Source organism: Mycteria americana, chromosome 25 (assembly GCF_035582795.1).
Source record: "Mycteria americana isolate JAX WOST 10 ecotype Jacksonville Zoo and Gardens chromosome 25, USCA_MyAme_1.0, whole genome shotgun sequence".
NCBI lineage: Eukaryota > Metazoa > Chordata > Aves > Ciconiiformes > Ciconiidae > Mycteria > Mycteria americana.
In genome coordinates this window covers 1,879,734-1,906,265 of record NC_134389.1, presented here as the reverse complement: position 1 = coordinate 1,906,265, position 26,532 = coordinate 1,879,734, and the positions used below count along the sequence as shown (strand labels likewise).

At 54.1% G+C, this 26,532-nt stretch overlaps 6 protein-coding genes across 6 annotated transcripts; all 6 read right to left on the bottom strand.

The window, feature by feature from the left end:
- Positions 1-2,046: 2,046 nt before the first annotated feature.
- Positions 2,047-2,343, bottom strand: LOC142420833 (feather beta keratin). The gene has a single exon (XM_075525114.1). The coding sequence runs from the start codon at positions 2,341-2,343 to the stop codon at positions 2,047-2,049; it is 297 nt and encodes a 98-aa protein (XP_075381229.1).
- Positions 2,344-6,826: 4,483 nt separating this feature from the next.
- Positions 6,827-7,123, bottom strand: LOC142420854 (feather beta keratin). The gene has a single exon (XM_075525138.1). The coding sequence runs from the start codon at positions 7,121-7,123 to the stop codon at positions 6,827-6,829; it is 297 nt and encodes a 98-aa protein (XP_075381253.1).
- A 4,483-nt stretch (positions 7,124-11,606) lies between these two features.
- On the bottom strand, positions 11,607-11,903 carry LOC142420853 (feather beta keratin). Its single transcript, XM_075525137.1, has one exon. The coding sequence runs from the start codon at positions 11,901-11,903 to the stop codon at positions 11,607-11,609; it is 297 nt and encodes a 98-aa protein (XP_075381252.1).
- A 3,439-nt stretch (positions 11,904-15,342) lies between these two features.
- LOC142420849 (feather beta keratin-like) lies at positions 15,343-15,639 on the bottom strand. Its single transcript, XM_075525134.1, has one exon. It carries the CDS (start codon positions 15,637-15,639, stop codon positions 15,343-15,345), a length of 297 nt encoding a protein of 98 aa, XP_075381249.1.
- A 4,483-nt stretch (positions 15,640-20,122) lies between these two features.
- LOC142420855 (feather beta keratin) lies at positions 20,123-20,419 on the bottom strand. The gene has a single exon (XM_075525139.1). It carries the CDS (start codon positions 20,417-20,419, stop codon positions 20,123-20,125), a length of 297 nt encoding a protein of 98 aa, XP_075381254.1.
- A 3,439-nt stretch (positions 20,420-23,858) lies between these two features.
- LOC142420857 (feather beta keratin) lies at positions 23,859-24,155 on the bottom strand. Its single transcript, XM_075525142.1, has one exon. The coding sequence runs from the start codon at positions 24,153-24,155 to the stop codon at positions 23,859-23,861; it is 297 nt and encodes a 98-aa protein (XP_075381257.1).
- Positions 24,156-26,532: the final 2,377 nt, after the last annotated feature.

Sequence of the window (26,532 nt, the reverse complement as noted above, 5' to 3'; positions counted from 1 at the left end):
TGCCACACCCTGCTCTCTCGGATCACATGCTGCCGAGAGATGCTGCCTTCCCTCCTTGGTACCGTCCTCTCACCCCGCCTTGCTTCTGCTGTCTGCTCAGCATGGCTCAGGAATGTGGATGGAGAGTGCATTTCCTGAGGGCCTTCCTGCACAGCAGGGCACAGGGGGTTTGCTGACAGCAGCTGTCTTTACCAGAAGACAGGGCTTTAGCTATGGGGCAAGGCCCTGTAGGGCTTCCCACAGCGTATGGGACAGCACAAGAGGTGCCCCTCACTCTACCTGAAGCAGGAGTGGGGAGGCACGGGGCAAAACATCACCTGTGGAGGACAAGAGCATGTGGCAGGAAAAGATGGGCAGCTTGGCCTCTCCTACATCAACAGCTACATGCCAGCTTCACATATGAGCACGGTTACTTCCCTCCCTGATGGCGGTGGTCTTACCGTTCAGGGCAGAAAGGCAGGAAGACATAATGGCTGCATCGTGGAGGGTTTCTTTCTCTCCTTCCCCTGGTGTGCAAGGGACGGAGAAGGACTTGCTCAGTGCCCTCTCTTCAGTGCCATAAGCCACAGGTCATGTAAACTGCCAAGCGGTGACTGGGGTGCTATGACAACATTGCCCTGTGCTGCAGAAAGGGAGCTCGGCAGCACAAAGAGCTGCTCTGGGGGGCAGAAGAGAAGGGTTACAATTCCTTGGGCTTCTGTAGCACACCCCACGCGTCTTGGAGCCATGGAAAGCGTTGCAGGGGTTTGCTGAGAGACACAGCAAGTCTGGTGCTTAGGACAAAGGCATGTGGGTGACTTTGGATTGCTTTGTCACATGGAAAGGACAGTCCCCTCCAGGGGACCATTTCAGCGGGAACCCACTCCCAACCCCCCAAAAGGGTACCAGTGCACCACATCCTTTCAGCCACCCCTTTACCCTGTATGGGATCGCAGTTGCCAATGTAGCATACTATTGTACCCCAGGCTGCTCTAGACAAAGCACTTCCAGCAAGTTGACAGAATTGATCCTTCCCCTTCACTCAGCACTCGTGAGGCCACACCAGGAGGACTGTCTCCAGTTCTGCCCTCCTCAGTGCAAGAGAGACGTGGACATACTGGAGAGAGTCAAATGAAAGGCCACACAGATGATTAAGGACTGGAGCGCTGCACATATGAGGAAAGACTGAGAGCTGGGAAGAGCAGGGTCGGGGCAAAAGGGCCTCATTAATGGATTGAAATGCCCGAAGGAAGGTGCAAGGAGGAAGGAGCTGGGCTATTTTCAGTGCTGCCCATTGAGAGGACCTGAGGCAAGGGGCACAAAAGGAAACTCCATCTGAAAGCTCCATCTGAATGTCAGGAAACGCTTTTTCACTGTGAGGGTCACCAAGCACTAGAACACGTCGCCCAGGGACATTGTGGAGTCTCTGTCCTGGGAGATATCCAAAAGTCGCCTGGACCTAGAACAACCGGCTGTAGGTTGACCTCCTTGAGCAGATGGACCTCCTGGACCAGATGACCTCCAGAAGTCCCTTCCAACCTCAGTCATGCTGTGATTCTGCCATTTCCCATTGAGCAGCTTGGCTGGGCATCCCAGGAGGGAAGGAACACGAGGAGACTCAAGCTACAATGCACCATAAACTTTAATAAGTCTGAAGAGAGAAACAAAGCAGTGCATGCCAGAAGGGACCCGCTCCACGCTGCTACCAGGGCAGCTGACAGTCAGGCACCCCTTCACAGCAATGGGACACGCATCTTCCTCCCACACACATGGGGAGAGGGTGATGAGCAGGGCCCCTTTCAACTTGCTTCAGGATGAACCCATGGCACAGCACAGCAGGAGGCAACAGGGACTCATGATGCGGAGAAGAAAGCAGGACAAGAAGAAGACGTCAGCTGGTCGTGTTTCCGGACAGCACAGGATGGCACCTTGCTTCCCTCCCTCCTTTGCAGGAGGCCGCGAGGGAGCTCAACCCATCTGGAAACACCGGCCAGCAGCTCCAACCTCAGTCCGGCACCTGGCTTTGGGCTTCCTGGTCGATGCACTCACTGGACACCTGGCCCGCCTTTAGCAGGGCAGGCACCTTCTGCCGGAGTAGCGGCCACCAAGGCCAGAGAGGCTAAAGCCCCCAGAGGAGATGGGCACTCCCTCGGCACTCAGGATGCTGCCAACAGCAGCGGAGGTGGTGGATCCCACAGCAGTGTTCTGGGGGAAGGAGCTGAGGATGGGTCCAGGCAGGGTCACCACCACAGGAGATGGTTCGATAATCACGCGGGAGTCCTGGCACTGCCTGACACAGGGCTCGTTGCAGCTGTTGGCAAGCGGGGTTGGGCCACAGGGACGGCACAGATCATAGCAGGACATGGCTGCGGGACGGAGGTGCACCTGGGAGAGAGGGCACGGAAAGCACAGGCAGCGTGTGAGGTGCAGCCTGACAGCCCGCTCGGCAAGAGCAAAGGCACAGGCTGGGAAGCAGGAACAGCCTGCCTAGGGAGGAGAAGAGAGACTCAGGAGACACGGTCCCCAAGCTTTCCCTTGAAAGAAATCCCAAGACCTTCTCCCATCTAAGCCCACTGGAGAACAAGATGGACAGAGATTATAGGAGCAGGAGCAAGGAGCAAGGCTCTTAGCAAAAGCTAGAACAAGGCAAAGACTCCATCGAGGCCAAAAGAGGAGAACAAGAGAAAGAGAAGAGTGAGGTAAAAGTGGTTGCAGCTCACCTTGTTCACCAAGGAGGAGAAGGCAAGGGAAGTGGATGAGGAAGCCTGCTGTTGGACTGGCTTTTATACTGCTCCAGAGCGCCCCAGGCCCAGAGGCACCCTTGGCACATGTCATGTGTTTACCAACAAGCTCATATTTTATGGTAAGCATCACTATTAAGGAAATGGGGTCGTTGTTTATGTTCCCTGCAACGCTGCCTTTTCATTTCCCTCTTCATGACACGCCCATTCAGCCACACAGGCTCCTTTCAAGTGACAGTATTAGAAGTCAAAATGTTTCCAGGGGAATTTGCAGCAAAAATCAGGCAGATGTTTCAGCCAACTGGGTGGAGTGGTGCCATATTTTCATGTGATGTCAGCATCTTATCCTCCTTAGGCATGCTTTTAGCCTTTGTTGTAATTAATGCAGGCTTTTTTTCCCTATAATTAGGATTAAAGGGCAGGCTTGCTTTATGCAGGGACTAGCCATATTCACTGCTCTCTATGCCTCCAAGGCCTTTTAAGCTTTCTTAGGCATCGTTTCTTCATCAGGGAGACTATGCTGGTGGGTTTTTGAACCTTCTTTGGTATCTCACATTGCCCTTAGAACAAATTAGCCTGTCAGTTTTGCCTTCTCACTTCTTTCATCATTGCCTGGAGCTCCCCGGTCATCAGAACAAGTATGTTTCAGAAAGAATGACGTTGCTGTCACACAAGTAAGTATTAGTTAGCCACTGCTGTTATCTTGCAGAAACCACTCAGTGACACGAACATCTTCAGGCTTCAAAACTCTTCCTTTCCTTCTTCCATTCCCCATGTCCAACCTCAACTTCTTCTTTGGCTCTACATACTGACACACGGTTCCAAACACTCAGCAAGATTTCTGTGCAACATATAACCCTCCGCAGAAGCAAGTGAGGGCTGGCAGTGCCAGCAAGGACAGTCTGGAGAGCAGCAGATGTCAGGATCTTGCCAGGGATGCATGCCAAGGGAAGGATGCAATGCTCTGCACTCCATTTCCTGGGGCAGAAGAGGAGCTGAATGTCCCCAGGAGGAATGACAGCCCAGCTTGGGACACCAGTCGCACTCCTCTGACACCCCAGCTAGGTCCTCATTGCAAAGGGTGGACAAAACCCCTTCCCCAACTAGGTTGGGACTCTGCCAGAGACAGGCAACTCTCTAATCACAGAAGCCCAAGCCAAATTCCTCATTTAAGATGATGAAGAGAGCTTAGAAGGTGCACTGTGTTAACCTGATGATGACAGTAAATGACCATCCAAACAGAAATGCTGTCAGGGCTCAGTGAGAGCCAGCTGCTGCCAGCAGGATGGGAGCCAGGAGATGAGCATGCTTACAAGGCCAGGAGAGCAGCAGCCTCACCACCAATGGCCCCATTGCACAGTACCTGAGCAAGGCAAATGCAGAGGCAGTAGACAGGTGCAGCCCAGGGTCCAGCTCAACCATCAGGTTCATGGGGATGAAGCAGGACTGACATCAAGCAGGGCAGTCATCCCACACGTCAGGAGCAGACCCAATGATGGTAACCTGCATCAAGAGAGCCCACTGATTGCTGACCAGAGCCACAACGACCAGACAGACCCAAGGAGAGGCTGGGAAATCAGTGGGCAACTTAGGGTCTGCATCAAGGGGGCTTGCAGTCAGGCATAAACCAATGGGCAAAAGAACAGCAGGCTTACAGTCCTGCCACCAAGCTGAAGAAAGGACTAAGGGCTCAGGACAGAGCTTAAATAGAGCCCTGGGTCAAAGGGAAGAGGGAGGAGTGAGAGACCCCAGGTGAGGCTCATCAGGGCCATTGGGCCTGTTGTTACTGCACTCAGGCCACTGATGTGCAAGAAGAGGAAATCTCCTGTGCACCTGGGACACAGGACACCAGCTCCATCTATCACAACAATGCGGGGAAGGATGTGTTCCTTCAAGAAAGGAAGCTGCCGTTCATTTGATAAGTGCAACATCTGCCTTTTCTGCTAAGGCTCCTTTGAGTCACATCCCTGCCCCAGAAAATCCACACCTAGACTCTCCTCCCAGACCTTGATTCTCCCACAGCCAGCGCCTATGGCGAGGGTCTGTCCAAAGGCTCCAATGCCCTGCCACACCCTGCTCTCTCTGATCACATGCTGCAGATGCTGTCTGCCCTCGTTGGTATCATAGTTTCACCCCACTGTGCTTCTGCTGCCAGCTCAGCACGGCTCATGAATGTGGATGGGGAGTGCATTTCCTGAGGGCCTTCCTGCACAGCAGGGCACAGGGGGTTTGCCGACGGCAGCTGTCTTTCAGGGAAGATGGGGCTTTAGCTATGGGGCAAGGCCCTGTAGGGCTTCCCACAGCGTATGGGACAGCACAAGAGGTGCCCCTCACTCTACCTGAAGCAGGAGTGGGGAGGCACAGGGCAAAACATCACCTGTGGAGGACAAGAGCATGTGGCAGGAAAAGATGGGCAGCTTGGCCTCTCCTACATCAACAGCTACATGCCAGCTTCACATATGAGCACGGTTACTTCCCTCCCTGATGGCGGTGGTCTTACCGTTCAGGGCAGAAAGGCAGGAAGACATAATGGCTGCATCGTGGAGGGTTTCTTTCTCTCCTTCCCCTGGTGTGCAAGGGACGGAGAAGGACTTGCTCAGTGCCCTCTCTTCAGTGCCATAAGCCACAGGTCATGTAAACTGCCAAGCGGTGACTGGGGTGCTATGACAACATTGCCCTGTGCTGCAGAAAGGGAGCTCGGCAGCACAAAGAGCTGCTCTGGGGGGCAGAAGAGAAGGGTTACAATTCCTTGGGCTTCTGTAGCACACCCCACGCGTCTTGGAGCCATGGAAAGCGTTGCAGGGGGTTGCTGAGAGACACAGCAAGTCTGGTGCTTAGGACAAAGGCATGTGGGTGACTTTGGATTGCTTTGTCACATGGAAAGGACAGTCCCCTCCAGGGGACCATTTCAGCGGGAACCCACTCCCAACCCCCCAAAAGGGTACCAGTGCACCACATCCTTTCAGCCACCCCTTTACCCTGTATGGGATCGCAGTTGCCAATGTAGCATACTATTGTACCCCAGGCTGCTCTAGACAAAGCACTTCCAGCAAGTTGACAGAATTGATCCTTCCCCTTCACTCAGCACTCGTGAGGCCACACCAGGAGGACTGTCTCCAGTTCTGCCCTCCTCAGTGCAAGAGAGACGTGGACATACTGGAGAGAGTCAAATGAAAGGCCACACAGATGATTAAGGACTGGAGCGCTGCACATATGAGGAAAGACTGAGAGCTGGGAAGAGCAGGGTCGGGGCAAAAGGGCCTCATTAATGGATTGAAATGCCCGAAGGAAGGTGCAAGGAGGAAGGAGCTGGGCTATTTTCAGTGCTGCCCATTGAGAGGACCTGAGGCAAGGGGCACAAAAGGAAACTCCATCTGAAAGCTCCATCTGAATGTCAGGAAACGCTTTTTCACTGTGAGGGTCACCAAGCACTAGAACACGTCGCCCAGGGACATTGTGGAGTCTCTGTCCTGGGAGATATCCAAAAGTCGCCTGGACCTAGAACAACCGGCTGTAGGTTGACCTCCTTGAGCAGATGGACCTCCTGGACCAGATGACCTCCAGAAGTCCCTTCCAACCTCAGTCATGCTGTGATTCTGCCATTTCCCATTGAGCAGCTTGGCTGGGCATCCCAGGAGGGAAGGAACACGAGGAGACTCAAGCTACAATGCACCATAAACTTTAATAAGTCTGAAGAGAGAAACAAAGCAGTGCATGCCAGAAGGGACCCGCTCCACGCTGCTACCAGGGCAGCTGACAGTCAGGCACCCCTTCACAGCAATGGGACACGCATCTTCCTCCCACACACATGGGGAGAGGGTGATGAGCAGGGCCCCTTTCAACTTGCTTCAGGATGAACCCATGGCACAGCACAGCAGGAGGCAACAGGGACTCATGATGCGGAGAAGAAAGCAGGACAAGAAGAAGACGTCAGCTGGTCGTGTTTCCAGACAGCACAGGATGGCACCTTGCTTCCCTCCCTCCTTTGCAGGAGGCCGCGAGGGAGCTCAACCCATCTGGAAACACCGGCCAGCAGCTCCAACCTCAGTCCGGCACCTGGCTTTGGGCTTCCTGGTCGATGCACTCACTGGACACCCGGCCCGCCTTTAGCAGGGCAGGCACCTTCTGCCGGAGTAGCGGCCACCAAGGCCAGAGAGGCTAAAGCCCCCAGAGGAGATGGGCACTCCCTCGGCACTCAGGATGCTGCCAACAGCAGCGGAGGTGGTGGATCCCACAGCAGTGTTCTGGGGGAAGGAGCTGAGGATGGGTCCAGGCAGGGTCACCACCACAGGAGATGGTTCGATAATCACGCGGGAGTCCTGGCACTGCCTGACACAGGGCTCGTTGCAGCTGTTGGCAAGCGGGGTTGGGCCACAGGGACGGCACAGATCGTAGCAGGACATGGCTGCGGGACGGAGGTGCACCTGGGAGAGAGGGCACGGAAAGCACAGGCAGCGTGTGAGGTGCAGCCTGACAGCCCGCTCGGCAAGAGCAAAGGCACAGGCTGGGAAGCAGGAACAGCCTGCCTAGGGAGGAGAAGAGAGACTCAGGAGACACGGTCCCCAAGCTTTCCCTTGAAAGAAATCCCAAGACCTTCTCCCATCTAAGCCCACTGGAGAACAAGATGGACAGAGATTATAGGAGCAGGAGCAAGGAGCAAGGCTCTTAGCAAAAGCTAGAACAAGGCAAAGACTCCATCGAGGCCAAAAGAGGAGAACAAGAGAAAGAGAAGAGTGAGGTAAAAGTGGTTGCAGCTCACCTTGTTCACCAAGGAGGAGAAGGCAAGGGAAGTGGATGAGGAAGCCTGCTGTTGGACTGGCTTTTATACTGCTCCAGAGCGCCCCAGGCCCAGAGGCACCCTTGGCACATGTCATGTGTTTACCAACAAGCTCATATTTTATGGTAAGCATCACTATTAAGGAAATGGGGTCGTTGTTTATGTTCCCTGCAACGCTGCCTTTTCATTTCCCTCTTCATGACACGCCCATTCAGCCACACAGGCTCCTTTCAAGTGACAGTATTAGAAGTCAAAATGTTTCCAGGGGAATTTGCAGCAAAAATCAGGCAGATGTTTCAGCCAACTGGGTGGAGTGGTGCCATATTTTCATGTGATGTCAGCATCTTATCCTCCTTAGGCATGCTTTTAGCCTTTGTTGTAATTAATGCAGGCTTTTTTTCCCTATAATTAGGATTAAAGGGCAGGCTTGCTTTATGCAGGGACTAGCCATATTCACTGCTCTCTATGCCTCCAAGGCCTTTTAAGCTTTCTTAGGCATCGTTTCTTCATCAGGGAGACTATGCTGGTGGGTTTTTGAACCTTCTTTGGTATCTCACATTGCCCTTAGAACAAATTAGCCTGTCAGTTTTGCCTTCTCACTTCTTTCATCATTGCCTGGAGCTCCCCGGTCATCAGAACAAGTATGTTTCAGAAAGAATGACGTTGCTGTCACACAAGTAAGTATTAGTTAGCCACTGCTGTTATCTTGCAGAAACCACTCAGTGACACGAACATCTTCAGGCTTCAAAACTCTTCCTTTCCTTCTTCCATTCCCCATGTCCAACCTCAACTTCTTCTTTGGCTCTACATACTGACACACGGTTCCAAACACTCAGCAAGATTTCTGTGCAACATATAACCCTCCGCAGAAGCAAGTGAGGGCTGGCAGTGCCAGCAAGGACAGTCTGGAGAGCAGCAGATGTCAGGATCTTGCCAGGGATGCATGCCAAGGGAAGGATGCAATGCTCTGCACTCCATTTCCTGGGGCAGAAGAGGAGCTGAATGTCCCCAGGAGGAATGACAGCCCAGCTTGGGACACCAGTCGCACTCCTCTGACACCCCAGCTAGGTCCTCATTGCAAAGGGTGGACAAAACCCCTTCCCCAACTAGGTTGGGACTCTGCCAGAGACAGGCAACTCTCTAATCACAGAAGCCCAAGCCAAATTCCTCATTTAAGATGATGAAGAGAGCTTAGAAGGTGCACTGTGTTAACCTGATGATGACAGTAAATGACCATCCAAACAGAAATGCTGTCAGGGCTCAGTGAGAGCCAGCTGCTGCCAGCAGGATGGGAGCCAGGAGATGAGCATGCTTACAAGGCCAGGAGAGCAGCAGCCTCACCACCAATGGCCCCATTGCACAGTACCTGAGCAAGGCAAATGCAGAGGCAGTAGACAGGTGCAGCCCAGGGTCCAGCTCAACCATCAGGTTCATGGGGATGAAGCAGGACTGACATCAAGCAGGGCAGTCATCCCACACGTCAGGAGCAGACCCAATGATGGTAACCTGCATCAAGAGAGCCCACTGATTGCTGACCAGAGCCACAACGACCAGACAGACCCAAGGAGAGGCTGGGAAATCAGTGGGCAACTTAGGGTCTGCATCAAGGGGGCTCGCAGTCAGGCATAAACCAATGGGCAAAAGAACAGCAGGCTTACAGTCCTGCCACCAAGCTGAAGAAAGGACTAAGGGCTCAGGACAGAGCTTAAATAGAGCCCTGGGTCAAAGGGAAGAGGGAGGAGTGAGAGACCCCAGGTGAGGCTCATCAGGGCCATTGGGCCTGTTGTTACTGCACTCAGGCCACTGATGTGCAAGAAGAGGAAATCTCCTGTGCACCTGGGACACAGGACACCAGCTCCATCTATCACAACAATGCGGGGAAGGATGTGTTCCTTCAAGAAAGGAAGCTGCCGTTCATTTGATAAGTGCAACATCTGCCTTTTCTGCTAAGGCTCCTTTGAGTCACATCCCTGCCCCAGAAAATCCACACCTAGACTCTCCTCCCAGACCTTGATTCTCCCACAGCCAGCGCCTATGGCAAGGGTCTGTCCAAAGGCTCCAATGCCCTGCCACACCCTGCTCTCTCTGATCACATGCTGCAGATGCTGTCTGCCCTCGTTGGTATCATAGTTTCACCCCACTGTGCTTCTGCTGCCAGCTCAGCACGGCTCATGAATGTGGATGGGGAGTGCATTTCCTGAGGGCCTTCCTGCACAGCAGGGCACAGGGGGTTTGCCGACGGCAGCTGTCTTTCAGGGAAGATGGGGCTTTAGCTATGGGGCAAGGCCCTGTAGGGCTTCCCACAGCGTATGGGACAGCACAAGAGGTGCCCCTCACTCTACCTGAAGCAGGAGTGGGGAGGCACAGGGCAAAACATCACCTGTGGAGGACAAGAGCATGTGGCAGGAAAAGATGGGCAGCTTGGCCTCTCCTACATCAACAGCTACATGCCAGCTTCACATATGAGCACGGTTACTTCCCTCCCTGATGGCGGTGGTCTTACCGTTCAGGGCAGAAAGGCAGGAAGACATAATGGCTGCATCGTGGAGGGTTTCTTTCTCTCCTTCCCCTGGTGTGCAAGGGACGGAGAAGGACTTGCTCAGTGCCCTCTCTTCAGTGCCATAAGCCACAGGTCATGTAAACTGCCAAGCGGTGACTGGGGTGCTATGACAACATTGCCCTGTGCTGCAGAAAGGGAGCTCGGCAGCACAAAGAGCTGCTCTGGGGGGCAGAAGAGAAGGGTTACAATTCCTTGGGCTTCTGTAGCACACCCCACGCGTCTTGGAGCCATGGAAAGCGTTGCAGGGGTTTGCTGAGAGACACAGCAAGTCTGGTGCTTAGGACAAAGGCATGTGGGTGACTTTGGATTGCTTTGTCACATGGAAAGGACAGTCCCCTCCAGGGGACCGTTTCAGCGGGAACCCACTCCCAACCCCCCAAAAGGGTACAAGTGCACCACATCCTTTCAGCCACCCCTTTACCCTGTATGGGATCGCAGTTGCCAATGTAGCATACTATTGTACCCCAGGCTGCTCTAGACAAAGCACTTCCAGCAAGTTGGCAGAATTGATCCTTCCCCTTCACTCAGCACTCGTGAGGCCACACCAGGAGGACTGTCTCCAGTTCTGCCCTCCTCGGTGCAAGAGAGACGTGGACATACTGGAGAGAGTCAAATGAAAGGCCACACAAATGATTAAGGACTGGAGCGCTGCACATATGAGGAAAGACTGAGAGCTGGGAAGAGCAGGGTCGGGGCAAAAGGGCCTCATTAATGGATTGAAATGCCCGAAGGAAGGTGCAAGGAGGAAGGAGCTGGGCTATTTTCAGTGCTGCCCATTGAGAGGACCTGAGGCAAGGGGCACAAAAGGAAACTCCATCTGAAAGCTCCATCTGAATGTCAGGAAACACTTTTTCACTGTGAGGGTCACCAAGCACTAGAACACGTCGCCCAGGGACATTGTGGAGTCTCTGTCCTGGGAGATATCCAAAAGTCGCCTGGACCTAGAACAACCGGCTGTAGGTTGACCTCCTTGAGCAGATGGACCTCCTGGACCAGATGACCTCCAGAAGTCCCTTCCAACCTCAGTCATGCTGTGATTCTGCCATTTCCCATTGAGCAGCTTGGCTGGGCATCCCAGGAGGGAAGGAACACGAGGAGACTCAAGCTACAATGCACCATAAACTTTAATAAGTCTGAAGAGAGAAACAAAGCAGTGCATGCCAGAAGGGACCCGCTCCACGCTGCTACCAGGGCAGCTGACAGTCAGGCACCCCTTCACAGCAATGGGACACGCGTCTTCCTCCCACACACATGGGGAGAGGGTGATGAGCAGGGCCCCTCTCAACTTGCTTCAGGATGAACCCATGGCACAGCACAGCAGGAGGCAACAGGGACTCATGATGCGGAGAAGAAAGCAGGACAAGAAGAAGACGTCAGCTGGTCGTGTTTCCAGACAGCACAGGATGCCACCTTGCTTCCCTCCCTCCTTTGCAGGAGGCCACGAGGGAGCTCAACCCATCTGGAAACCCTGGCCAGCAGCTCCAACCTCAGTCCGGCACCTGGCTTTGGGCTTCTTGGTCGATGCACTCACTGGACACCCGGCCCGCCTTTAGCAGGGCAGGCACCTTCTGCCGGAGTAGCGGCCACCAAGGCCAGAGAGGCTAAAGCCCCCAGAGGAGATGGGCACTCCCTCGGCACTCAGGATGCTGCCAACAGCAGCGGAGGTGGTGGATCCCACAGCAGTGTTCTGGGGGAAGGAGCTGAGGATGGGTCCAGGCAGGGTCACCACCACAGGAGATGGTTCGATAATCACGCGGGAGTCCTGGCACTGCCTGACACAGGGCTCGTTGCAGCTGTTGGCAAGCGGGGTTGGGCCACAGGGACGGCACAGATCGTAGCAGGACATGGCTGCGGGACGGAGGTGCACCTGGGAGAGAGGGCACGGAAAGCACAGGCAGCGTGTGAGGTGCAGCCTGACAGCCCGCTCGGCAAGAGCAAAGGCACAGGCTGGGAAGCAGGAACAGCCTGCCTAGGGAGGAGAAGAGAGACTCAGGAGACACGGTCCCCAAGCTTTCCCTGCAAAGAAATCCCAAGACCTTCTCCCATCTAAGCCCACTGGAGAACAAGATGGACAGAGATTATAGGAGCAGGAGCAAGGAGCAAGGCTCTTAGCAAAAGCTAGAACAAGGCAAAGACTCCCTCGAGGCCAAAAGAGGAGAACAAGAGAAAGAGAAGAGTGAGGTAAAAGTGGTTGCAGCTCACCTTGTTCACCAAGGAGGAGAAGGCAAGGGAAGTGGATGAGGAAGCCTGCTGTTGGACTGGCTTTTATACTGCTCCAGAGCGCCCCAGGCCCAGAGGCACCCTTTGCGCATGTCATGTGTTTACCAACAAGCTCATCGTGCATGCAAAGCATCACAGTTAAGGAAATGGGAACGCTGCTTATGTTCCCTGCAACGCTGCCTTTTCATTTCCCTCTTCGTGACACGCCCATTCAGCCACACAGGCTCCTTTCAAGTGACAGTATTAGAGGCCAACATGTTTCCGGGGGAAATGGCACGTCAGTCTAGGCAGATGGTGCAGCCAGTGACGAGGAGTGCCCCACCTGGCCAGGTGACGCCATCCCCTTGCCCTCCAGGGTCTTACCTTAAGGAGTCTCCTAATGAAACGGCATGTTTTCTTGCAACCCTAAAATACAAGGCCAGACTTAGAAAGAATTTTCTGTGGCAGGTGTCACCATATCCATTGTGTAGCCTAATACCTAACTCCATCAAATTTAGGTATAAACTTCCCAGTCACCTTGGATACCCTATAAGGTTTTAGGCTCAGCCATTTAACATCAAGAGAAATCCATATGCTCTTCGTCCTTCTTTACCTCACCTGGAGAGCCTCCAGCAGCCTCCAATCAACAGGAGCACGATGCTTGAGAAGCAGAGACACTCCTCTCCAACACACACTAAGTCTGCTCCCCCCCACAGCACCAAAGGTCAGTGTTGGGCCTTCCCAACTGTTCCTTCTTCATCCCCAAGGCCAAGAAACAATTCTTCTTTGATCCTACACACTAAGTCAATAACAGGCACTGCAAAAAGCTTGGAAAGCTTTCCATGAGACATCAAAACTCATCACAAGTACCAACGGCCTGAGAACATCAGCAGGAACACGCTGGAGGCAAGTAGACATCAGGATCTCTGCTTCCTCTTCCCCAGCATCTCAGCACACTCAGGCATGCAGTTTCCCACTGGCCTGTGCTAGTCCTGCAGTCAGCACCCATCGTGAGGGTCTGCCCAAGGGCTCCAACGGCCTGCCACACCCTGCTCTCTCGGATCACATGCTGCCGAGAGATGCTGCCTTCCCTCCTTGGTACCGTCCTCTCACCCCGCCTTGCTTCTGCTGTCTGCTCAGCATGGCTCAGGAATGTGGATGGAGAGTGCATTTCCTGAGGGCCTTCCTGCACAGCAGGGCACAGGGGGTTTGCTGACAGCAGCTGTCTTTACCAGAAGACAGGGCTTTAGCTATGGGGCAAGGCCCTGTAGGGCTTCCCACAGCGTATGGGACAGCACAAGAGGTGCCCCTCACTCTACCTGAAGCAGGAGTGGGGAGGCACGGGGCAAAACATCACCTGTGGAGGACAAGAGCATGTGGCAGGAAAAGATGGGCAGCTTGGCCTCTCCTACATCAACAGCTACATGCCAGCTTCACATATGAGCACGGTTACTTCCCTCCCTGATGGCGGTGGTCTTACCGTTCAGGGCAGAAAGGCAGGAAGACATAATGGCTGCATCGTGGAGGGTTTCTTTCTCTCCTTCCCCTGGTGTGCAAGGGACGGAGAAGGACTTGCTCAGTGCCCTCTCTTCAGTGCCATAAGCCACAGGTCATGTAAACTGCCAAGCGGTGACTGGGGTGCTATGACAACATTGCCCTGTGCTGCAGAAAGGGAGCTCGGCAGCACAAAGAGCTGCTCTGGGGGGCAGAAGAGAAGGGTTACAATTCCTTGGGCTTCTGTAGCACACCCCACGCGTCTTGGAGCCATGGAAAGCGTTGCAGGGGTTTGCTGAGAGACACAGCAAGTCTGGTGCTTAGGACAAAGGCATGTGGGTGACTTTGGATTGCTTTGTCACATGGAAAGGACAGTCCCCTCCAGGGGACCGTTTCAGCGGGAACCCACTCCCAACCCCCCAAAAGGGTACCAGTGCACCACATCCTTTCAGCCACCCCTTTACCCTGTATGGGATCGCAGTTGCCAATGTAGCATACTATTGTACCCCAGGCTGCTCTAGACAAAGCACTTCCAGCAAGTTGACAGAATTGATCCTTCCCCTTCACTCAGCACTCGTGAGGCCACACCAGGAGGACTGTCTCCAGTTCTGCCCTCCTCAGTGCAAGAGAGACGTGGACATACTGGAGAGAGTCAAATGAAAGGCCACACAGATGATTAAGGACTGGAGCGCTGCACATATGAGGAAAGACTGAGAGCTGGGAAGAGCAGGGTCGGGGCAAAAGGGCCTCATTAATGGATTGAAATGCCCGAAGGAAGGTGCAAGGAGGAAGGAGCTGGGCTATTTTCAGTGCTGCCCATTGAGAGGACCTGAGGCAAGGGGCACAAAAGGAAACTCCATCTGAAAGCTCCATCTGAATGTCAGGAAACACTTTTTCACTGTGAGGGTCACCAAGCACTAGAACACGTCGCCCAGGGACATTGTGGAGTCTCTGTCCTGGGAGATATCCAAAAGTCGCCTGGACCTAGAACAACCGGCTGTAGGTTGACCTCCTTGAGCAGATGGACCTCCTGGACCAGATGACCTCCAGAAGTCCCTTCCAACCTCAGTCATGCTGTGATTCTGCCATTTCCCATTGAGCAGCTTGGCTGGGCATCCCAGGAGGGAAGGAACACGAGGAGACTCAAGCTACAATGCACCATAAACTTTAATAAGTCTGAAGAGAGAAACAAAGCAGTGCATGCCAGAAGGGACCCGCTCCACGCTGCTACCAGGGCAGCTGACAGTCAGGCACCCCTTCACAGCAATGGGACACGCATCTTCCTCCCACACACATGGGGAGAGGGTGATGAGCAGGGCCCCTTTCAACTTGCTTCAGGATGAACCCATGGCACAGCACAGCAGGAGGCAACAGGGACTCATGATGCGGAGAAGAAAGCAGGACAAGAAGAAGACGTCAGCTGGTCGTGTTTCCAGACAGCACAGGATGGCACCTTGCTTCCCTCCCTCCTTTGCAGGAGGCCGCGAGGGAGCTCAACCCATCTGGAAACACCGGCCAGCAGCTCCAACCTCAGTCCGGCACCTGGCTTTGGGCTTCCTGGTCGATGCACTCACTGGACACCCGGCCCGCCTTTAGCAGGGCAGGCACCTTCTGCCGGAGTAGCGGCCACCAAGGCCAGAGAGGCTAAAGCCCCCAGAGGAGATGGGCACTCCCTCGGCACTCAGGATGCTGCCAACAGCAGCGGAGGTGGTGGATCCCACAGCAGTGTTCTGGGGGAAGGAGCTGAGGATGGGTCCAGGCAGGGTCACCACCACAGGAGATGGTTCGATAATCACGCAGGAGTCCTGGCACTGCCTGACACAGGGCTCGTTGCAGCTGTTGGCAAGCGGGGTTGGGCCACAGGGACGGCACAGATCGTAGCAGGACATGGCTGCGGGACGGAGGTGCACCTGGGAGAGAGGGCACGGAAAGCACAGGCAGCGTGTGAGGTGCAGCCTGACAGCCCGCTCGGCAAGAGCAAAGGCACAGGCTGGGAAGCAGGAACAGCCTGCCTAGGGAGGAGAAGAGAGACTCAGGAGACACGGTCCCCAAGCTTTCCCTTGAAAGAAATCCCAAGACCTTCTCCCATCTAAGCCCACTGGAGAACAAGATGGACAGAGATTATAGGAGCAGGAGCAAGGAGCAAGGCTCTTAGCAAAAGCTAGAACAAGGCAAAGACTCCATCGAGGCCAAAAGAGGAGAACAAGAGAAAGAGAAGAGTGAGGTAAAAGTGGTTGCAGCTCACCTTGTTCACCAAGGAGGAGAAGGCAAGGGAAGTGGATGAGGAAGCCTGCTGTTGGACTGGCTTTTATACTGCTCCAGAGCGCCCCAGGCCCAGAGGCACCCTTGGCACATGTCATGTGTTTACCAACAAGCTCATATTTTATGGTAAGCATCACTATTAAGGAAATGGGGTCGTTGTTTATGTTCCCTGCAACGCTGCCTTTTCATTTCCCTCTTCATGACACGCCCATTCAGCCACACAGGCTCCTTTCAAGTGACAGTATTAGAAGTCAAAATGTTTCCAGGGGAATTTGCAGCAAAAATCAGGCAGATGTTTCAGCCAACTGGGTGGAGTGGTGCCATATTTTCATGTGATGTCAGCATCTTATCCTCCTTAGGCATGCTTTTAGCCTTTGTTGTAATTAATGCAGGCTTTTTTTCCCTATAATTAGGATTAAAGGGCAGGCTTGCTTTATGCAGGGACTAGCCATATTCACTGCTCTCTATGCCTCCAAGGCCTTTTAAGCTTTCTTAGGCATCGTTTCTTCATCAGGGAGACTATGCTGGTGGGTTTTTGAACCTTCTTTGGTATCTCACATTGCCCTTAGAACAAATTAGCCTGTCAGTTTTGCCTTCTCACTTCTTTCATCATTGCCTGGAGCTCCCCGGTCATCAGAACAAGTATGTTTCAGAAAGAATGACGTTGCTGTCACACAAGTAAGTATTAGTTAGCCACTGCTGTTATCTTGCAGAAACCACTCAGTGACACGAACATCTTCAGGCTTCAAAACTCTTCCTTTCCTTCTTCCATTCCCCATGTCCAACCTCAACTTCTTCTTTGGCTCTACATACTGACACACGGTTCCAAACACTCAGCAAGATTTCTGTGCAACATATAACCCTCCGCAGAAGCAAGTGAGGGCTGGCAGTGCCAGCAAGGACAGTCTGGAGAGCAGCAGATGTCAGGATCTTGCCAGGGATGCATGCCAAGGGAAGGATGCAATGCTCTGCACTCCATTTCCTGGGGCAGAAGAGGAGCTGAATGTCCCCAGGAGGAATGACAGCCCAGCTTGGGACACCAGTCGCACTCCTCTGACACCCCAGCTAGGTCCTCATTGCAAAGGGTGGACAAAACCCCTTCCCCAACTAGGTTGGGACTCTGCCAGAGACAGGCAACTCTCTAATCACAGAAGCCCAAGCCAAATTCCTCATTTAAGATGATGAAGAGAGCTTAGAAGGTGCACTGTGTTAACCTGATGATGACAGTAAATGACCATCCAAACAGAAATGCTGTCAGGGCTCAGTGAGAGCCAGCTGCTGCCAGCAGGATGGGAGCCAGGAGATGAGCATGCTTACAAGGCCAGGAGAGCAGCAGCCTCACCACCAATGGCCCCATTGCACAGTACCTGAGCAAGGCAAATGCAGAGGCAGTAGACAGGTGCAGCCCAGGGTCCAGCTCAACCATCAGGTTCATGGGGATGAAGCAGGACTGACATCAAGCAGGGCAGTCATCCCACACGTCAGGAGCAGACCCAATGATGGTAACCTGCATCAAGAGAGCCCACTGATTGCTGACCAGAGCCACAACGACCAGACAGACCCAAGGAGAGGCTGGGAAATCAGTGGGCAACTTAGGGTCTGCATCAAGGGGGCTCGCAGTCAGGCATAAACCAATGGGCAAAAGAACAGCAGGCTTACAGTCCTGCCACCAAGCTGAAGAAAGGACTAAGGGCTCAGGACAGAGCTTAAATAGAGCCCTGGGTCAAAGGGAAGAGGGAGGAGTGAGAGACCCCAGGTGAGGCTCATCAGGGCCATTGGGCCTGTTGTTACTGCACTCAGGCCACTGATGTGCAAGAAGAGGAAATCTCCTGTGCACCTGGGACACAGGACACCAGCTCCATCTATCACAACAATGCGGGGAAGGATGTGTTCCTTCAAGAAAGGAAGCTGCCGTTCATTTGATAAGTGCAACATCTGCCTTTTCTGCTAAGGCTCCTTTGAGTCACATCCCTGCCCCAGAAAATCCACACCTAGACTCTCCTCCCAGACCTTGATTCTCCCACAGCCAGCGCCTATGGCAAGGGTCTGTCCAAAGGCTCCAATGCCCTGCCACACCCTGCTCTCTCTGATCACATGCTGCAGATGCTGTCTGCCCTCGTTGGTATCATAGTTTCACCCCACTGTGCTTCTGCTGCCAGCTCAGCACGGCTCATGAATGTGGATGGGGAGTGCATTTCCTGAGGGCCTTCCTGCACAGCAGGGCACAGGGGGTTTGCCGACGGCAGCTGTCTTTCAGGGAAGATGGGGCTTTAGCTATGGGGCAAGGCCCTGTAGGGCTTCCCACAGCGTATGGGACAGCACAAGAGGTGCCCCTCACTCTACCTGAAGCAGGAGTGGGGAGGCACAGGGCAAAACATCACCTGTGGAGGACAAGAGCATGTGGCAGGAAAAGATGGGCAGCTTGGCCTCTCCTACATCAACAGCTACATGCCAGCTTCACATATGAGCACGGTTACTTCCCTCCCTGATGGCGGTGGTCTTACCGTTCAGGGCAGAAAGGCAGGAAGACATAATGGCTGCATCGTGGAGGGTTTCTTTCTCTCCTTCCCCTGGTGTGCAAGGGACGGAGAAGGACTTGCTCAGTGCCCTCTCTTCAGTGCCATAAGCCACAGGTCATGTAAACTGCCAAGCGGTGACTGGGGTGCTATGACAACATTGCCCTGTGCTGCAGAAAGGGAGCTCGGCAGCACAAAGAGCTGCTCTGGGGGGCAGAAGAGAAGGGTTACAATTCCTTGGGCTTCTGTAGCACACCCCACGCGTCTTGGAGCCATGGAAAGCGTTGCAGGGGTTTGCTGAGAGACACAGCAAGTCTGGTGCTTAGGACAAAGGCATGTGGGTGACTTTGGATTGCTTTGTCACATGGAAAGGACAGTCCCCTCCAGGGGACCGTTTCAGCGGGAACCCACTCCCAACCCCCCAAAAGGGTACAAGTGCACCACATCCTTTCAGCCACCCCTTTACCCTGTATGGGATCGCAGTTGCCAATGTAGCATACTATTGTACCCCAGGCTGCTCTAGACAAAGCACTTCCAGCAAGTTGGCAGAATTGATCCTTCCCCTTCACTCAGCACTCGTGAGGCCACACCAGGAGGACTGTCTCCAGTTCTGCCCTCCTCGGTGCAAGAGAGACGTGGACATACTGGAGAGAGTCAAATGAAAGGCCACACAGATGATTAAGGACTGGAGCGCTGCACATATGAGGAAAGACTGAGAGCTGGGAAGAGCAGGGTCGGGGCAAAAGGGCCTCATTAATGGATTGAAATGCCCGAAGGAAGGTGCAAGGAGGAAGGAGCTGGGCTATTTTCAGTGCTGCCCATTGAGAGGACCTGAGGCAAGGGGCACAAAAGGAAACTCCATCTGAAAGCTCCATCTGAATGTCAGGAAACACTTTTTCACTGTGAGGGTCACCAAGCACTAGAACACGTCGCCCAGGGACATTGTGGAGTCTCTGTCCTGGGAGATATCCAAAAGTCGCCTGGACCTAGAACAACCGGCTGTAGGTTGACCTCCTTGAGCAGATGGACCTCCTGGACCAGATGACCTCCAGAAGTCCCTTCCAACCTCAGTCATGCTGTGATTCTGCCATTTCCCATTGAGCAGCTTGGCTGGGCATCCCAGGAGGGAAGGAACACGAGGAGACTCAAGCTACAATGCACCATAAACTTTAATAAGTCTGAAGAGAGAAACAAAGCAGTGCATGCCAGAAGGGACCCGCTCCACGCTGCTACCAGGGCAGCTGACAGTCAGGCACCCCTTCACAGCAATGGGACACGCGTCTTCCTCCCACACACACGGGGAGAGGGTGATGAGCAGGGCCCCTCTCAACTTGCTTCAGGATGAACCCATGGCACAGCACAGCAGGAGGCAACAGGGACTCATGATGCGGAGAAGAAAGCAGGACAAGAAGAAGACGTCAGCTGGTCGTGTTTCCAGACAGCACAGGATGGCACCTTGCTTCCCTCCTTCCTTTGCAGGAGGCCGCGAGGGAGCTCAACCCATCTGGAAACACCGGCCAGCAGCTCCAACCTCAGTCCGGCACCTGGCTTTGGGCTTCCTGGTCGATGCACTCACTGGACACCCGGCCCGCCTTTAGCAGGGCAGGCACCTTCTGCCGGAGTAGCGGCCACCAAGGCCAGAGAGGCTAAAGCCCCCAGAGGAGATGGGCACTCCCTCGGCACTCAGGATGCTGCCAACAGCAGCGGAGGTGGTGGATCCCACAGCAGTGTTCTGGGGGAAGGAGCTGAGGATGGGTCCAGGCAGGGTCACCACCACAGGAGATGGTTCGATAATCACGCGGGAGTCCTGGCACTGCCTGACACAGGGCTCGTTGCAGCTGTTGGCAAGCGGGGTTGGGCCACAGGGACGGCACAGATCGTAGCAGGACATGGCTGCGGGACGGAGGTGCACCTGGGAGAGAGGGCACGGAAAGCACAGGCAGCGTGTGAGGTGCAGCCTGACAGCCCGCTCGGCAAGAGCAAAGGCACAGGCTGGGAAGCAGGAACAGCCTGCTTAGGGAGGAGAAGAGAGACTCAGGAGACACGGTCCCCAAGCTTTCCCTGCAAAGAAATCCCAAGACCTTCTCCCATCTAAGCCCACTGGAGAACAAGACGGACAGAGATTATAGGAGCAGGAGCAAGGAGCAAGGCTCTTAGCAAAAGCTAGAACAAGGCAAAGACTCCATCGAGGCCAAAAGAGGAGAACAAGAGAAAGAGAAGAGTGAGGTAAAAGTGGTTGCAGCTCACCTTGTTCACCAAGGAGGAGAAGGCAAGGGAAGTGGATGAGGAAGCCTGCTGTTGGACTGGCTTTTATACTGCTCCAGAGCGCCCCAGGCCCAGAGGCACCCTTTGCGCATGTCATGTGTTTACCAACAAGCTCATCGTGCATGCAAAGCATCACAGTTAAGGAAATGGGAACGCTGCTTATGTTCCCTGCAACGCTGCCTTTTCATTTCCCTCTTCGTGACACGCCCATTCAGCCACACAGGCTCCTTTCAAGTGACAGTATTAGAGGCCAACATGTTTCCGGGGGAAATGGCACGTCAGTCTAGGCAGATGGTGCAGCCAGTGACGAGGAGTGCCCCACCTGGCCAGGTGACGCCATCCCCTTGCCCTCCAGGGCCTTACCTTAAGGAGTCTCCTAATGAACGGGCATGTTTTCTTGCAACCCTAAAATACAAGGCCAGACTTAGAAAGAATTTTCTGTGGCAGGTGTCACCATATCCATTGTGTAGCCTAATACCTAACTCCATCAAATTTAGGTATAAACTTCCCAGTCACCTTGGATACCCTATAAGGTTTTAGGCTCAGCCATTTAACATCAAGAGAAATCCATATGCTCTTCGTCCTTCTTTACCTCACCTGGAGAGCCTCCAGCAGCCTCCAATCAACAGGAGCACGATGCTTGAGAAGCAGAGACACTCCTCTCCAACACACACTAAGTCTGCTCCCCCCCACAGCACCAAAGGTCAGTGTTGGGCCTTCCCAACTGTTCCTTCTTCATCCCCAAGGCCAAGAAACAATTCTTCTTTGATCCTACACACTAAGTCAATAACAGGCACTGCAAAAAGCTTGGAAAGCTTTCCATGAGACATCAAAACTCATCACAAGTACCAACGGCCTGAGAACATCAGCAGGAACACGCTGGAGGCAAGTAGACATCAGGATCTCTGCTTCCTCTTCCCCAGCATCTCAGCACACTCAGGCATGCAGTTTCCCACTGGCCTGTGCTAGTCCTGCAGTCAGCACCCATCGTGAGGGTCTGCCCAAGGGCTCCAACGGCCTGCCACACCCTGCTCTCTCGGATCACATGCTGCCGAGAGATGCTGCCTTCCCTCCTTGGTACCGTCCTCTCACCCCGCCTTGCTTCTGCTGTCTGCTCAGCATGGCTCAGGAATGTGGATGGAGAGTGCATTTCCTGAGGGCCTTCCTGCACAGCAGGGCACAGGGGGTTTGCTGACAGCAGCTGTCTTTACCAGAAGACAGGGCTTTAGCTATGGGGCAAGGCCCTGTAGGGCTTCCCACAGCGTATGGGACAGCACAAGAGGTGCCCCTCACTCTACCTGAAGCAGGAGTGGGGAGGCACGGGGCAAAACATCACCTGTGGAGGACAAGAGCATGTGGCAGGAAAAGATGGGCAGCTTGGCCTCTCCTACATCAACAGCTACATGCCAGCTTCACATATGAGCACGGTTACTTCCCTCCCTGATGGCGGTGGTCTTACCGTTCAGGGCAGAAAGGCAGGAAGACATAATGGCTGCATCGTGGAGGGTTTCTTTCTCTCCTTCCCCTGGTGTGCAAGGGACGGAGAAGGACTTGCTCAATGCCCTCTCTTCAGTGCCATAAGCCACAGGTCATGTAAACTGCCAAGCGGTGACTGTGGTGCTATGACAACATTGCCCTGTGCTGCAGAAAGGGAGCTCGGCAGCACAAACAGATGGTCTGGGGGGCAGAAGAGAAGGGTTACAATTCCTTGGGCTTCTGTAGCACACCCCACGCGTCTTGGAGCCATGGAAAGCGTTGCAGGGGGTTGCTGAGAGACACAGCAAGTCTGGTGCTTAGGACAAAGGCATGTGGGTGACTTTGGATTGCTTTGTCACATGGAAAGGACAGTCCCCTCCAGGGGACCGTTTCAGCGGGAACCCACTCCCAACCCCCCAAAAGGGTACAAGTGCACCACATCCTTTCAGCCACCCCTTTACCCTGTATGGGATCGCAGTTGCCAATGTAGCATACTATTGTACCCCAGGCTGCTCTAGACAAAGCACTTCCAGCAAGTTGACAGAATTGATCCTTCCCCTTCACTCAGCACTCGTGAGGCCACACCAGGAGGACTGTCTCCAGTTCTGCCCTCCTCGGTGCAAGAGAGACGTGGACATACTGGAGAGAGTCAAATGAAAGGCCACACAGATGATTAAGGACTGGAGCGCTGCACATATGAGGAAAGACTGAGAGCTGGGAAGAGCAGGGTCGGGGCAAAAGGGCCTCATTAATGGATTGAAATGCCCGAAGGAAGGTGCAAGGAGGAAGGAGCTGGGCTATTTTCAGTGCTGCCCATTGAGAGGACCTGAGGCAAGGGGCACAAAAGGAAACTCCATCTGAAAGCTCCATCTGAATGTCAGGAAACACTTTTTCACTGTGAGGGTCACCAAGCACTAGAACACGTCGCCCAGGAACATTGTGGAGTCTCTGTCCTGGGAGATATCCAAAAGTCGCCTGGACCTAGAACAACCGGCTGTAGGTTGACCTCCTTGAGCAGATGGACCTCCTGGACCACATGACCTCCAGAAGTCCCTTCCAACCTCAGTCATGCTGTGATTCTGCCATTTCCCATTGAGCAGCTTGGCTGGGCATCCCAGGAGGGAAGGAACACGAGGAGACTCAAGCTACAATGCACCATAAACTTTAATAAGTCTGAAGAGAGAAACAAAGCAGTGCATGCCGGAAGGGACCCGCTCCACGCTGCTACCAGGGCAGCTGACAGTCAGGCACCCCTTCACAGCAATGGGACACGCGTCCTCCTCCCACACACATGGGGAGAGGGTGATGAGCAGGGCCCCTCTCAACTTGCTTCAGGATGAACCCATGGCACAGCACAGCAGGAGGCAACAGGGACTCATGATGCGGAGAAGAAAGCAGGACAAGAAGAAGACGTCAGCTGGTCGTGTTTCCAGACAGCACAGGATGGCACCTTGCTTCCCTCCCTCCTTTGCAGGAGGCCACGAGGGAGCTCAACCCATCTGGAAACCCTGGCCAGCAGCTCCAACCTCAGTCCGGCACCTGGCTTTGGGCTTCCTGGTCGATGCACTCACTGGACACCCGGCCCGCCTTTAGCAGGGCAGGCACCTTCTGCCGGAGTAGCGGCCACCAAGGCCAGAGAGGCTAAAGCCCCCAGAGGAGATGGGCACTCCCTCGGCACTCAGGATGCTGCCAACAGCAGCGGAGGTGGTGGATCCCACAGCAGTGTTCTGGGGGAAGGAGCTGAGGATGGGTCCAGGCAGGGTCACCACCACAGGAGATGGTTCGATAATCACGCGGGAGTCCTGGCACTGCCTGACACAGGGCTCGTTGCAGCTGTTGGCAAGCGGGGTTGGGCCACAGGGACGGCACAGATCGTAGCAGGACATGGCTGCGGGACGGAGGTGCACCTGGGAGAGAGGGCACGGAAAGCACAGGCAGCGTGTGAGGTGCAGCCTGACAGCCCGCTCGGCAAGAGCAAAGGCACAGGCTGGGAAGCAGGAACAGCCTGCCTAGGGAGGAGAAGAGAGACTCAGGAGACACGGTCCCCAGGCTTTCCCTGCAAAGAAATCCCAAGACCTTCTCCCATCTAAGCCCACTGGAGAACAAGATGGACAGAGATTATAGGAGCAGGAGCAAGGAGCAAGGCTCTTAGCAAAAGCTAGAACAAGGCAAAGACTCCATCGAGGCCAAAAGAGGAGAACAAGAGAAAGAGAAGAGTGAGGTAAAAGTGGTTGCAGCTCACCTTGTTCACCAAGGAGGAGAAGGCAAGGGAAGTGGATGAGGAAGCCTGCTGTTGGACTGGCTTTTATACTGGTCCAGAGCGCCCCAGGCCCAGAGGCACCCTTTGCGCATGTCATGTGTTTACCAACAAGCTCATCTTGCATGCAAAGCATCACAGTTAAGGAAATGGGAACGCTGCTTATGTTCCCTGCAACGCTGCCTTTTCATTTCCCTCTTCATGACACGCCCATTCAGCCACACAGGCTCCTTTCAAGTGACAGTATTAGAGGCCAACATGTTTCCAGGGGAAATGGCACGTCAGTCTAGGCAGATGGTGCAGCCAGTGACGAGGAGTGCCCCACCTGGCCAGGTGACGCCATCCCCTTGCCCTCCAGGGCCTTACCTTAAGGAGTCTCCTAATGAACGGGCATGTTTTCTTGCAACCCTAAAATACAAGGCCAGACTTAGAAAGAATTTTCTGTGGCAGGTGTCACCATATCCATTGTGTAGCCTAATACCTAACTCCATCAAATTTAGGTATAAACTTCCCAGTCACCTTGGATACCCTATAAGGTTTTAGGCTCAGCCATTTAACATCAAGAGAAATCCATATGCTCTTCGTCCTTCTTTACCTCACCTGGAGAGCCTCCAGCAGCCTCCAATCAACAGGAGCACGATGCTTGAGAAGCAGAGACACTCCTCTCCAACACACACTAAGTCTGCTCCCCCCCACAGCACCAAAGGTCAGTGTTGGGCCTTCCCAACTGTTCCTTCTTCATCCCCAAGGCCAAGAAACAATTCTTCTTTGATCCTACACACTAAGTCAATAACAGGCACTGCAAAAAGCTTGGAAAGCTTTCCATGAGACATCAAAACTCATCACAAGTACCAACGGCCTGAGAACATCAGCAGGAACACGCTGGAGGCAAGTAGACATCAGGATCTCTGCTTCCTCTTCCCCAGCATCTCAGCACACTCAGGCATGCAGTTTCCCACTGGCCTGTGCTAGTCCTGCAGTCAGCACCCATCGTGAGGGTCTGCCCAAGGGCTCCAACGGCCTGCCACACCCTGCTCTCTCGGATCACATGCTGCCGAGAGATGCTGCCTTCCCTCCTTGGTACCGTCCTCTCACCCCGCCTTGCTTCTGCTGTCTGCTCAGCATGGCTCAGGAATGTGGATGGAGAGTGCATTTCCTGAGGGCCTTCCTGCACAGCAGGGCACAGGGGGTTTGCTGACAGCAGCTGTCTTTACCAGAAGACAGGGCTTTAGCTATGGGGCAAGGCCCTGTAGGGCTTCCCACAGCGTATGGGACAGCACAAGAGGTGCCCCTCACTCTACCTGAAGCAGGAGTGGGGAGGCACGGGGCAAAACATCACCTGTGGAGGACAAGAGCATGTGGCAGGAAAAGATGGGCAGCTTGGCCTCTCCTACATCAACAGCTACATGCCAGCTTCACATATGAGCACGGTTACTTCCCTCCCTGATGGCGGTGGTCTTACCGTTCAGGGCAGAAAGGCAGGAAGACATAATGGCTGCATCGTGGAGGGTTTCTTTCTCTCCTTCCCCTGGTGTGCAAGGGACGGAGAAGGACTTGCTCAATGCCCTCTCTTCAGTGCCATAAGCCACAGGTCATGTAAACTGCCAAGCGGTGACTGTGGTGCTATGACAACATTGCCCTGTGCTGCAGAAAGGGAGCTCGGCAGCACAAACAGATGGTCTGGGGGGCAGAAGAGAAGGGTTACAATTCCTTGGGCTTCTGTAGCACACCCCACGCGTCTTGGAGCCATGGAAAGCGTTGCAGGGGGTTGCTGAGAGACACAGCAAGTCTGGTGCTTAGGACAAAGGCATGTGGGTGACTTTGGATTGCTTTGTCACATGGAAAGGACAGTCCCCTCCAGGGGACCGTTTCAGCGGGAACCCACTCCCAACCCCCCAAAAGGGTACAAGTGCACCACATCCTTTCAGCCACCCCTTTACCCTGTATGGGATCGCAGTTGCCAATGTAGCATACTATTGTACCCCAGGCTGCTCTAGACAAAGCAC